This window comes from Dipodomys spectabilis, unplaced genomic scaffold (assembly GCF_019054845.1).
Source record: "Dipodomys spectabilis isolate Male_0828 unplaced genomic scaffold, ASM1905484v1 ptg000173l, whole genome shotgun sequence".
Classification (NCBI taxonomy): domain Eukaryota; kingdom Metazoa; phylum Chordata; class Mammalia; order Rodentia; family Heteromyidae; genus Dipodomys; species Dipodomys spectabilis.
This window is the reverse complement of record NW_024870850.1, coordinates 8,892,532-8,904,830: the sequence shown is the minus strand read 5'-3', so window position 1 is coordinate 8,904,830 and position 12,299 is coordinate 8,892,532. Positions and strand designations below refer to the sequence as shown.

Here is a 12,299-nt window from a genome sequence, read left to right as displayed (position 1 = left end):
GGAAAGATGATTCACAAGTGGCATTTAGCTTTTATGATATTCAATATGCAAACATAGAACAACATATTGATAATGAAATGTTCCCCTATTCCCTACATGAATCTGTTAGTAAGAAACTTCCAGAAACAGGAAGTGGTGAAATGTACACGACTGAACCATAGTTTTATTGAACAAGCTTTAAAAAAGGGTAAGCTTATTGCTTATTTATACATAGATTATGACATTATGCTTAGAAACAACCAACTCTGGGGGAGAAATAGGATGTGGTGACAGTGTCTACAAGCATTGTGATTGTAACCTGACTAAGGAAATTGTAAGCTCTTTCTACAACTACTTCCTAATAACAATACTTTTTTTTAAAAAAGAGAGAGTAAAAAAAGTAGAAATGACCCACCTTGGTAATTCCTATGGGCCACTCTATCAGATTTTCAAACAAAATCAGTTGTTGATCATATGGCCTAGATGGAGAAAACTCGCCAACTTTCACCCTTTGTCCCAGACCTTCTGGAAAATTCCAAAAGCTCTTAATGTCATATTCTGCCTCCAATTTCCTTTCCTCATTCAAAACCACTTGGTCTCCAACAGGATTGGTAAATTGGATATTCTTCAAAAAGGGATGCAGCTAAAAGGGACACATTACAGTATGGTGAAGTGCTTCCCAGTGTTATCACAGAACCCCAGAACAATGGATTACACTTCATTCCCATCCCCTGATTCATACACACCACAGGAATCCAACCAACTGTATCAATTGCAGGCCCACAGCAGACTAAAGCGTTACCAAGTTCTAAAACCTGGGTATCCAGGATGGGATGCAGAAACTCAATTTCAAGGGAATGCAACTCCAGCTACATCTAACAAAATAATGAATTATCATATGACAGACCTCAAAGACTCTCAATTGTATTCCAATCACTTATTTTATGATTGTGATCAGAGAGTCAGTCTGAAATAAGGAGAATAATAAACTAAGTAGGATAGTAAAATATTTATGACAATTATGAAAGACTACTTTAAGCAAGACTTAGTTCATTGTGGTGTGTGTGTGTGTGTGTGTGTGTGTGTGTGTGTGTGTGTGTTTATCCTGTGACACAAGCTCAGGGCTTAGGCACTCAAATCGAGGTGGTTTTAATTTCTTTTCAAAGTATGCATTCTATCCATTGAGCCAAAGCTCCACTTCTGGCTTTTGATAGTTAACTATAGTCAGGAGTAAGCCACAGATGTGAGCCACTTGTGTCCAGACAATATTAGGTTTTCAAGAATTAGTCACCTTGATCTGTTATTTTAAGAAGTTACAAGGACAATTTGGATATATTGAAAAGGGGACGGCTTTTTCCACACATAGTGTGGATGGGGACAGAAGACACAGCACTTCCTTTTCATGGATGCAGCGTTCTTCAAGAACATTGTCTTCACAGCTCTACATTCACTCATGTAGAGTATGACAGGCCCAATGTTTCTTATATTTTCCAAAATGGAGCCAGATGACCTAGTTCCATCTGCAATGAAATCTTCTATAGAAAGTCTATATGCCTAGAGTAGGTCACCCAAAACCAAAGCCATTACCTGTGAAGAGAGAAATGCCCTTGATTGACCATTGTGCCCTAGTGGCTCCTCCATGTGACAAAGAAACATCTGGTGGAGGGTGTGGGCCAAGGCATACACAGCATTATAGATGTTGTAATTCTCTTCTGACATGGTCATGTCAAAAATATGCCTCAGCAACCAATGGAGTGTGCCATTGTATGAGCAGTGCCCCAAGTCTCTGCAGTCAGACTTAATCAGTAGGCTATAAACAGACTGAATCCATGACCTAGGAAGGGAATTATTTCCTAAGTTATTTGACAAGGTACCTTTCAGAATAAAATTGGTGAACAGAGAAGTGTTTCTATGATGATGAGAGAAGGTGAGAGATGCGTGGAAGGAGTGGATCAGAAAATATCTTTTACCAATGGTGATGTCATCATAGGGTGAGTTCATGACCCACACTTTCCTTGTAATTAAAATGTGCCCAAATTTAACAATAAAGCTTAGTAGAAATTTACTGTCCCCATAAATGATAATCACATTGGTTGATGAGTCCATTAGCTGGCAATACGTGGACAGATCATCTGAGTAATCTGTAAAGGCATTGTAAGGGATCATGTTCTCAAAGGCAAAACAGACTCTACTCTTGCCCATCTCTTCTCTCAATTCTGAGAGGAACCACACACCATAGTTGTCTTCAGTGATGAACAGTCCCACCCAGGTCCAGCCGAAATGAAGCATCAAAGAGACCATGGCCAGGGCTAGATCTGAGTCTTTGGCTGCCATCTGATAGACAGTCCCAAACTTTCCATGGTCACTCAGGAGAGGATCAAAAGCCCCAAAAATGAACTACAGGGAAAAAATGAACACAACACCAGGAAGAGGATGGTAATAGGCAAGTCTCAGTCCTGATGTAAGCTAAACAAAAACTGGGAAGGATGGGAACAAAAGTTTGCTTATCCCATTTGCAAAGTCATCTCCCATGTTCCAAGCACTTTGCATACATGTATGGTTAAGGCTCAGAGCTTTGGGTCATCCTTTCCTTTCTTAAAACCTCTCCTTTTATTTAGAGCAAAGAAAATGTGTATGTTCCACCAACTTTTGGAGTCTTTTCCCTGTGAGATTATGCATTTGGAAGGGTTCATGATAATACCTCTTCAGCCTGTCCAGGACAGAGTCCATGTGGACATAGTTTCACATCTGCCCACCTCTCCCAGCCTCACCTGTGGAAGTTGGTAGAGGTCCAGCAGTGTCCCGATTGGAACAGATGTGCTTGAGGTTCCTGTGAGTCCTGCTAAAGCTTTGCTGTCTCTTCTGCAGGTGTAATTGGGGCTGTTTTTATTTTTCCCAGACAGCCAGATGAGAGGATCCTCTAACAGATCAGTACCTGAGTAATGTGCTGTATAGATCTCAAACCCCAGAGTCATGTTGGGTAGCAGATGGGGATTCTTGTTGATCTCTTCCACAGCCAGCAGCAGGGTGAGAAGCAATTGGTATTTCTTTAAGTTGATCCTGCACAAAGGTCACAAATTTTGGGTAGGTATATGCTTATCACAAATGATTAACTGCAAATCTCATGACTTCTTTTTGAATCAAGTGCTTATCTCTACCCACAGTAGTATGTGTAGATCCTATCTTCCAACAGGATGGTATTCTAAATTGGAGTCTTAGAATTGAGAGAGCTCCTATACAGGACTTGATCAGCATACATGAAGTGACTGTTCTTCTGAGATTGTAGAGAGGAGGGGGGGATGAGCAAGGTGTCTTTTCCTCTCTTGCACATATGTCTATGTGAAAAATACTGCTGTCTGTTGGAACACAGGGGCATGCCCAGCTCACACCCCAAATCATTAAATACCTTGAATTAGCTGTGCATATGAAAAAATTCTTAAGAAATACAATTCAAATTGGGAGCAGATTGTCCACCTGAGTTTGACTAATATGAGCAGAGAGGCAGTGCCTGCTGTCTCAGGAGTAAATAGCAAACAGGCTGCCTTGTCTCTGCACTCTCTTGCCAGACTTTGCCGATGGTGCACCCTTCTGCAAAGACCTGAATCTTACCTTGTGAGGACATTAAAGAAAACAAAGCAATTTAATTCATTTCATATCGTAGAGGCACACTAAGCTGACTTAGAGAATGCCATCATTCAAGGGGATTACTCAGAAGCAGTGCAAGATGGCAACTGAGGGAGAGAGAACCTGAAGCTTGCCTCACCTAACAAAGAAGAGATGGGAGTCATGGGGTGTGGACCGGAGGGTACTTCTCTAGGGGAACAAAACAACAGATAAAGATGTGTGAGAAAAGGAAGAAAGAAGCTGCCTCCATGTTCCTCCCAGTCAACAGCATTACTATCTCATTATGGACAGAAACCCCTCAACATTGCCGGGAGGGAGAGAATTAAAGTTAAATCTCATCCCTGTATCTTGGAACGAGTGCTGGGGAAGTGGTTATAGTCTCTACTCTTGTGTCCAGACATTTAGATTGCTCCTATGGAACTGGTTTAGGACAGAGAAGGAAGACACTGCCACACCCTCCCTCCTCCAATCTTGTCAATGACAGCAGGTATGGGAAACAATCTCCTAGTGAGCAGGGCAGAGTGCTTCAGAGTTTTTTCTTAGAACCCTGTGTCAGGCATGTCATGATTGGACTAATAATCCAGAATAAACTAAAAGCACTGTTTGATGCTAGCACCCAAGCATCTGCTAGAATCTTTCAGGAGATGTTGGAAGGTCACTGAGGCAGACCCAAATGCCATTTCCATCAGTTTCCACCATGGTTGAAGTAGGCTGACACCTATCTTCTTGCTTAGCCTTGCGAAGGCACTGTTGCTATGTGACTCTGTTGACATCTGACTCAGTCCCAGTCTTGTGCACAGTGAAGAATCTCAGAGACCATTGCCCTAGAAAGATAGTGCTCAACACGGAACCAAGCAGAAACGTAGGTTGCTCTAGGAAACTAATGTGCACTGGTCTATATCAGCATTAGCTGGAGTGTGGGACACCTGACAGTTTGGCTTTCTGGATGGGAGATTGAGTCTGAGTGTATAGCAGTGTTCACCAAGATGGCCCTGTGGCCTGCTTTTTTTTATTTTGTCAGTTTTAGTGCTTGAACTCTAGGCCATGGATCTGTCCCTGAATTTTTCAGTTCAAGGCTAGTGCTCTACCACTTGAGCCACAATGCCACTTTTGGCTTTCTGACGTTTAATTGGAGATAAAAGTCTCATGGATTTTCCTGCCTGGGATGGCTTTGAACCCTGGTACTCAGATCTCAGCTTCCTAAGTAGCTAGGATTACAGGCATCAGCCACCGGTGCCCAGCTGTGTCTTCCATTACAAACTTTACCAAGCTGCTGTGACACAGCATGGTTCTCCATTCTACTTCCCATGGGTTGGATACAGGGAATTAAGATGGTGACCTTGTCCCATAGCTTAGTGTGGGCCATATGATAGCACTAGAACTTTGCCATCACCCCATAGCCAGGACAGCCTCTGGCAGAGCTCTATAATCATCTCAGTACCTGTGAGTCGTCTACCACCAGACAGTCTGAATTCTATTCTAGCTATCACTAATTGTGTATGGTTGTGGCCATCTTGGCCCATGAATGCACCTCTACCACATTCAACCTGAGGCAATCTTAGTGCTCACCTAGCACTGTATTGGTCTTGATTGCAGTGGACTGAGGATGCTGTACTCAGGCAGGACAGACTAAGGAAAATGAGGCCTGGTTAATGCATGCCAGGAATTCAAAAACTCAAGCTTAAAGCTTGTCCATCTACTTCCCTTTATATTAAGGGAATGAAATCATTTAGGGGAAAGTGGAGTAGAATAGATTAGTAAAAAATGAGGTTTGGGAAGCTCACAGTAAATAGAGAAGTTTTCATCCATCTACATATCTTAAGATTAAGGGACCATGCAGAAAAAGCATTCGACAAGATCCAACACTCCTTTATGATAAAGGTTCTGGAAAAATTAGGAATCCGTGGAACATTCTTCAATACAATAAAGGCTGTATATGACAAACCTACAGCCAGCATTATACTTAATGGTGAAAAACTAAAGCCATATCCTCTTAACTCATGAACAAGACAAGGATGTCCACTCTTTCTTCAATCTAGTATTAGAATGCCTAGCTACAGCAATAAGACAAGATGCAAACATAATGGGGATCCAAAAAGGGAAAAAAGAAGAAAAACACTCCCTCTTTGCATATGACATGGTCTTATATTTAAAGAATCCCATAGACTCCATTCCCAAATTACTCAAGCTGATTAACAACTGTGGCAATGTAGCAGGGTATAAAATTAACCCTCAAAAAATCAATGGCTTTTCTGTATGCCAATAATGAGAAAAGTGTGGCTGGAATTAGGAAAGCAACTCCATTCATAATAGCCCCACAAAAAATAAAATACCTAGGAATTAACTTAACCAAAGAAGTGAAGGACCTCTATGATGAAAATATTAAAAACTAGAAAAAGGAAATCAAAATAGAACTTAGAAAGTGGCAAAAACTCTCATGCTCCTGGATTAGAAAGATCAACATCATGAAAATGGCAATACTTCCCCAGGCTATCTACAAATTCATTGCGGTCCTATCAAAATTTCAACCTCATTTTTCAAGGAAATAGAAGAAGCAATCCAAAAATTCATATGGAACATAAAAGACTCCGAATAGTAAAAATGATCCTTAACAGAAAGAACACTGCTGGAGGAATATCAATACCAAATTTCAAACTCTACTATAAAGCCATAGTAATCAAAACAGCTTGGTACTGGCACAAGAACAGACCTCAGGTCCAATGGAATAGAACTGAAAACCCAGAAATGAACCTACAGACCTACAGCCATCTAATCTTCGATAAGGGAGATAAAAAAATAGAATGGAAGAAAGACAGCCTCTTCAGTAAATGGTGCTGGCAAAATTGTTAAAGTACTTGTAGAAAACTAAAGCTAGATCCTTGTATATCACCCTGCACCAGAATCAACTCCAAATGAATCAACGACCTCGGAGTCAAAGCAGACACTCTGAAACCATTACAGGATGGAATAGGAGAAACCCTAGGTCTCCTTGGCACATGCCAAAAATTTTTTAGTAGAGACCCAGAAACACAACAAAACAAAGAAAGGTTGGACAAATGGGATTGCATGAAATTGCAGAGCTTCTGCATGGCAAAGGACACAGCTAGAAAGATCAATAGAAAGCTCAAGGATTGGGAGAAGATCATCACTAGCCACACAACAGACAAGGGTCTCATATCTAAAATATACCTTGAACTCAAAAAATTAAATACCCCAACAACAAATCTTTAAAGACACAACTGCCCAGGAAACAAGTGCGCTAAATACTCAAAGAGAATCTTCTCTGAAGAGCAAAGAAGGATGGCCAATAGACACATGAACACATGCTTAACTTCTCTGGCAATAAAAGAAATGCAAATCAAAACAACATTGAGATACCACCTCACTCCAGCTAGAATGGCTAAAATCAAGAACTCTAAAAACAACAGATGCTGGAAGGGATGTGGACAGAAGGGAACCTTACTGCATTGTTGGTGAGAGTGTAAACTTGTTCAACCACTTTGGAAAGCAGTATGGAGGTTCCTCAAATGACTCCACATAGAGCTCCCCTCTGACCCAGCAATCCCACTGTTGGGCATTTACCCAAATGCTTACAAACAAGACCGTAATAAAGCTACCAGCATGACTATGTTTATTGCAGCATTATTTACTATAGCTAAGATATGGAATCAAGCCAGATGCCCCTCAGTAGATGTATGGATCAAAAAATTGTGGTATATATACACAATGTGATTCTATGCCTCCATCAGAAAGAATGACATTGCTCCAATTTTTAGGAAGTGGAAAGGCTTAGAAAAAATTATATTAAGTGAAGTAAGCCAAGCCCAAAGAAACATAGGTCCCATGGTTTCCCTTATTTGCAATATCTAGTATATGTCTGAGTCAAGCAGAAAAGGTCAGATAAGTTGATGTTAGGGAAATGAACCCTAAGATATGGATTCAAATGTTTTTTTCTTTCATGTGATTGTTCCTAACACATTTATAAGATTATTTCTTTGTTTCTTTGTATGTCCCTCCCCCACAGTATAACTCCTTCTTTCACTTTATTTCATATCGGTATAATTTGTGGAGGGGAAGGGGAAAAACAAATCATTTAAATAGGGATACAGTTGGATCCATTGCAACAATGAGATGTACAAGTCCTTATGTCGAAAACGGACTTTACAACCTCCATGCGGGGGGGGGGGGGAACTGGGGAGTGGGGGGAGCATAGGAAGGGATGGGAAGGGGAAACAAAGGAGGAGGCTACAATACTTGGTAAGAAATGTACTCATTATCTTGCCCATGTAGTTGTAACCCCTCTGTACAGTATTTTCACAATAAATAAAGAAAAGAAAAAAGAAAAGGCAAGAAATAACTTAAAAAAAAAGATTATGGGACCAAAGTCATTGAGCACAAAAAGAAGCTGGATAAATTATCGGAAAAATGAGTCCTAGAGAAGGCCACTTAGAAACATGTGATTTAGAAACACAGGGCTACTATCTTTACTTCAAAGATAGACGACAGGTTGCATTCCTTCCTGAGAGATGCATTTCTCATCATATGAAATAGCAGTTGTCTTGTTGTATGTACGCCTTCCTCCAAGATGCTCCCCCAAACTTTAGCAACATCCTACCCCAAATATAGACAACAGCACACCTTCCCTCAAGGATAATCATCTGGAAAGAATGCCCAAAACATACAGAAACTCAGAAAGTTTAACACCAGGAATGATTAGAACAAAAGTGAGACACATATGTTTGCATAACTTTGAAGTGAGAACTCCTACCTTTACCATATGAATACCCCTGGCAGCCCAAGAGCTGTGTGTCTCTCCTCAGTTAGAGTGTGTCTTTGCCTTTCTGCTTCCTGTTTGTCTACCTGCTTGCTTGTTTGCTTCCTTACTCAGGAAAGCTCTGCCACATTTTCTTACTGTTGTGACTTGTCTAGAATTTTTTTTTCTGTGATCAAAGTCCAGGATCCCAAGTGAAGAGTCCCTATTTTCGAGGGAAACTTCATTAACCTTCATCTGATTTGGTGACCCTGCAGATTGGTATTCCAGGTGTAATAGAGTTCTGGTGTCCACAGCTGTGACAAAGGCACACAGATCTTGCCACTGCTAGGCAGAATCCACTCACAAGGCCATTCCCTGTGGAGGAGGCATATGTTCCCCCTGTGCACCCAAGAGGAGGCATACTTGGACCCACGACTCATTAAAGTTCTCTTGAAGTTTTTAGAACCACAGAGTATTTGTCACCAAAATTGCCTTTGCTTTTCTCTGGTACTGAAGTGGTTTATCACCTCACAGCTGATTTCCCTCAAGGCCTGCGCTCCCTCTAGTGGTGCCATTGTGGAAGTCACTACAGACTCAGGAACACTGAAGCCTGCCTGGAATTTCTGGAAAGACAGGCACAAAGCCAGACCACTGGTGTAATTCAGAGACATTTCAAAGGCCAGATGGTACCACATGCCAATATGAATCAAGAATGTTCCAGAACAATGAGTTCTCCTAGAATTCATTGTAATCATTTTGGGGAAATTCTCATAGAATCTCAACTCTCATGGATGTTTGCTGATGTCCTTGTGTACAATTTAACTCTCAGGCTTGACAGCTAGAATGTCAGTTATACTAAATATGAATTGGGAACTGGTGGCTAAGGCCTGTAATTATAACTACTAAGGAGGCTGATATAGGAGAATTATGTTTTGTAGTTACTTTGGCCAGGAATGTCTGTGACAGTCTTATGTGCAAGCAACTCAACAGAAACTGGTGCAGAGCTGTGGGTCAAGTGGTAGAGTGCCAGTCATGACAGAAAAAATGCTAAGGGACAGCCATCAGCACTTGGGATGACGCCTGAGTATCAGAGTATGTGTGAACATGCACACACACACACACACACACACACACACACACACACATACACACACACACAAATCCACAGCCCAATTAGTGAATGGACAGAGAAGAGGATAGCTCTGACATCTCCCACCTCCCATGGGGTACGTTTCTAATGCTAGGTTTACACATGAGCCCCATCTTTCTCACTCAGTTCCTCAACAGGATCAGTTGCTTCAATATCCCTCACATATCTCTTATTTAATAAAGTATTCCTCTCCTAAACCAACCTCAAACAGGATGTTTCCACACAACTTGTCTGAGAAGATTCATCCATGACTTCTCTAGTTTACAGAGAATTATGTAGATCTGAAAGTAGTGAGCTCATCTGGGTCAAATGCATGAATGAAAGTGTGTATAAAATATGAAAAAGTCAGGCATCTTTGCTCACGCCTGTCATTCTAGTTACTCAGGAGGCTGAGATCTGAGGATCAGTGTCCAAAGCCATCAAAGGCATTAGAGTTCATGAGACTCTTATCTCTAATAAACCACCAAAAAATAGGAAGTGGCACAAGCACTGGAGCGCTTGTCTTAAGCTGAATAGCACAGGGGCAGCATCGAAGCTCAGAGTTGAAGCCCCATTACTGCCAATAGATATGAAAAAAACATTCAAATGTAGTTTAGGAAGTTATGAGCAGGGAAAAATAAATAAGCCTGGAAAGATGTTGGAGGACAAGGAATGGAAGCAGAGCTTCTGGGAATGACATGGGACACAGGCCAAGACATGGACATCAGGGCAGATGTTTACTTACATTAATTAAGGGGAAAAAATCAAACATGTCTTGAATCTCTTATTACTGATCTGACCAGCAGCTCCCCATTCCCAGAGCTTTGCTGACACAAAATAATTCCAGAAGCAGAAATTGCATGTCCACCCTAACAAAAGTTGCTATGAAGGAGGTCCAAACATTGGTCCTGTTTTGAAAAGTGTAAAGTACAGAATTGATTGAAGAGTCCTTGGACTTTGCACTATGGATGGGGACATTGCTCATTAGTGTCCGTATGGACTCTTGGTCACCCCAGTGACCTTGAGTTACAGTGATGAGTGGAGGAGACACAGTGATGGTGGGGTGGTCAGACATCGCTGGAAAGGGGAGTGGAATGGAAGACAGACAGAAAACTCTTTACCTTTGGATGAAAGAATAATATTCATCAGGAAAATCTGAAATGAAGTAGAGCTGTTGTAGTGAGGGAAATGTAGAAGATGCAGAGGACATCAGTGATTGTTTCCAAAATTCCCCCACCTCTGAATGTAACCCAAAGAGAAAATTCACAATTTAAGGAAAGCCAAGAAATCACTTACTGAATGTTCTGTTGCTGCAGGGTAGGGTCATTCAAGCTTTGAATGAACAATTCCCAAGAATAGAGGGGGTAAAATCCAACAATGACCACATGTCCCCTGCTGCATACCACAGATTTCTCTGTGCAAATCCGTCTGCTGTCTTCAGAGGAACTGATCAGGTGTGGATGCTGGAGAAGCAGTGTTAGAGTCACAGGGAACATTGCTGCCGCTTTGACCTGGAGCTGTGATTCTGGATGCAGACTCTGATTTCTGTGTCAAACAGGTGTCTAAATGGATCTTCAGTTTTTGTGGCTTCTTATTACCTGGATGGCCTCCTCTGTCCTAGAGGAATACAGAGCCCATTCTGCCCTCTGGCTCTGCATCTGGGGTCTGGCTTCAAGGTCAAAACAGTAGTTAGAAAACATGTGTACAATCTTCCTCTCCACTTCCTCAGGACTGTGATTTCATCCAAGACTGTAGATAATGATACTCCAGGAATGGATTCCTTTCTTGTTGATTGTTCACAAATTTGTTTGAAAGCAAAAAGTTGAACAGAAAAAGCACAACCAATCAAGGGTCACTAGGGATGAGGGGAATGGATGACACCAGAAGATGCCATGTGAAGGTCAAATGGTCATAGAATGCCATGGCCAGAAAAGGCCCAATAAGAGTTATTGGAGCACCGTCAAACATAAGGATGGGCAGCCTCACAATCCAGGGCCAAGTGAGCCACAGAAGTTTGCTGAAATGAACCATTCAAGTTTCCATTCCAACTGCACATGCATTAGTATCCAGAAGTGGTCAAGGTATTTATTTACTGCTGCTGGTGTTACCAACATTCTCCCTGAATTCAACTATTACAGATCAATACTTCAAGGTCAATGCACATATCCAATTGGATATTAGCACTCTGAAACTTAAACTTCTTCAGTGCTTGCATGTCGTTGACCATCAGACTGCACCTATCAATATATTGTGGTGGTCCACTGTTAGACACAGAGATGTTCTATGATCTGTGACTTTCTGGGAACATAGCAGGCTTGCCCACTGAGGATCCTGGTAGCTGTGGGTGTATGGATGGGTCTTGCTCTGCTGTGTCCCCCTCATGTCCAGAGTGCTTTGGTAATTCTTGTTACCACTTGTACAACTGTGTGGTGCCAGCTCTGTCCATGTCTCCCTACCCGTCTTCTCTATTAGTTTCTCATAATAGAAGTGAAATCAAGGTCACAACATAGGATCCTGCTCTGCCCAGAGTTCACCATGGTGGCTGGTCTGGTGAACTGGGTGCATATATTTATGAGGAAGGGCTTGGCAAATGTAAGTTGGAAAGGTAAAGATGCAAATGCTATTTGATATTGGTAGCCAGCAAGACCTTGCAAGAGCATCAGTGCTGGGGCCTAGCCTGACTTGGGTTCTGAGGTAGAAATCTTTGTTGCTTCTATACCCAGGATTATCGGTATGAGCCACCTGTGGCTGGCTCAGAAGAGAAACATTTATCCTGTTTTCTTCATCTATTACTCTATTTCTGTTAAATCTGCC

At 41.6% G+C, this 12,299-nt stretch overlaps 1 protein-coding gene across 1 annotated transcript in view; it reads right to left on the bottom strand.

Annotated features, from left to right (window-relative positions):
* Window positions 1-11,185, bottom strand: part of LOC122119609 (vomeronasal type-2 receptor 116-like) — a 51,350-nt gene extending 40,165 nt beyond the window's left edge. The window contains exons 1-5 of the mRNA XM_042693618.1: window positions 11,084-11,185; window positions 10,782-10,948; window positions 2,751-3,039; window positions 1,567-2,376; window positions 395-622 (exon numbers count right to left, since the gene is read on the bottom strand). Coding sequence (XP_042549552.1) covers window positions 395-622; window positions 1,567-2,376; window positions 2,751-3,039; window positions 10,782-10,948; window positions 11,084-11,185 — 1,596 coding nt within the window. The remainder of the gene's footprint in view (window positions 1-394; window positions 623-1,566; window positions 2,377-2,750; window positions 3,040-10,781; window positions 10,949-11,083) is intronic.
* Window positions 11,186-12,299: the final 1,114 nt, after the last annotated feature.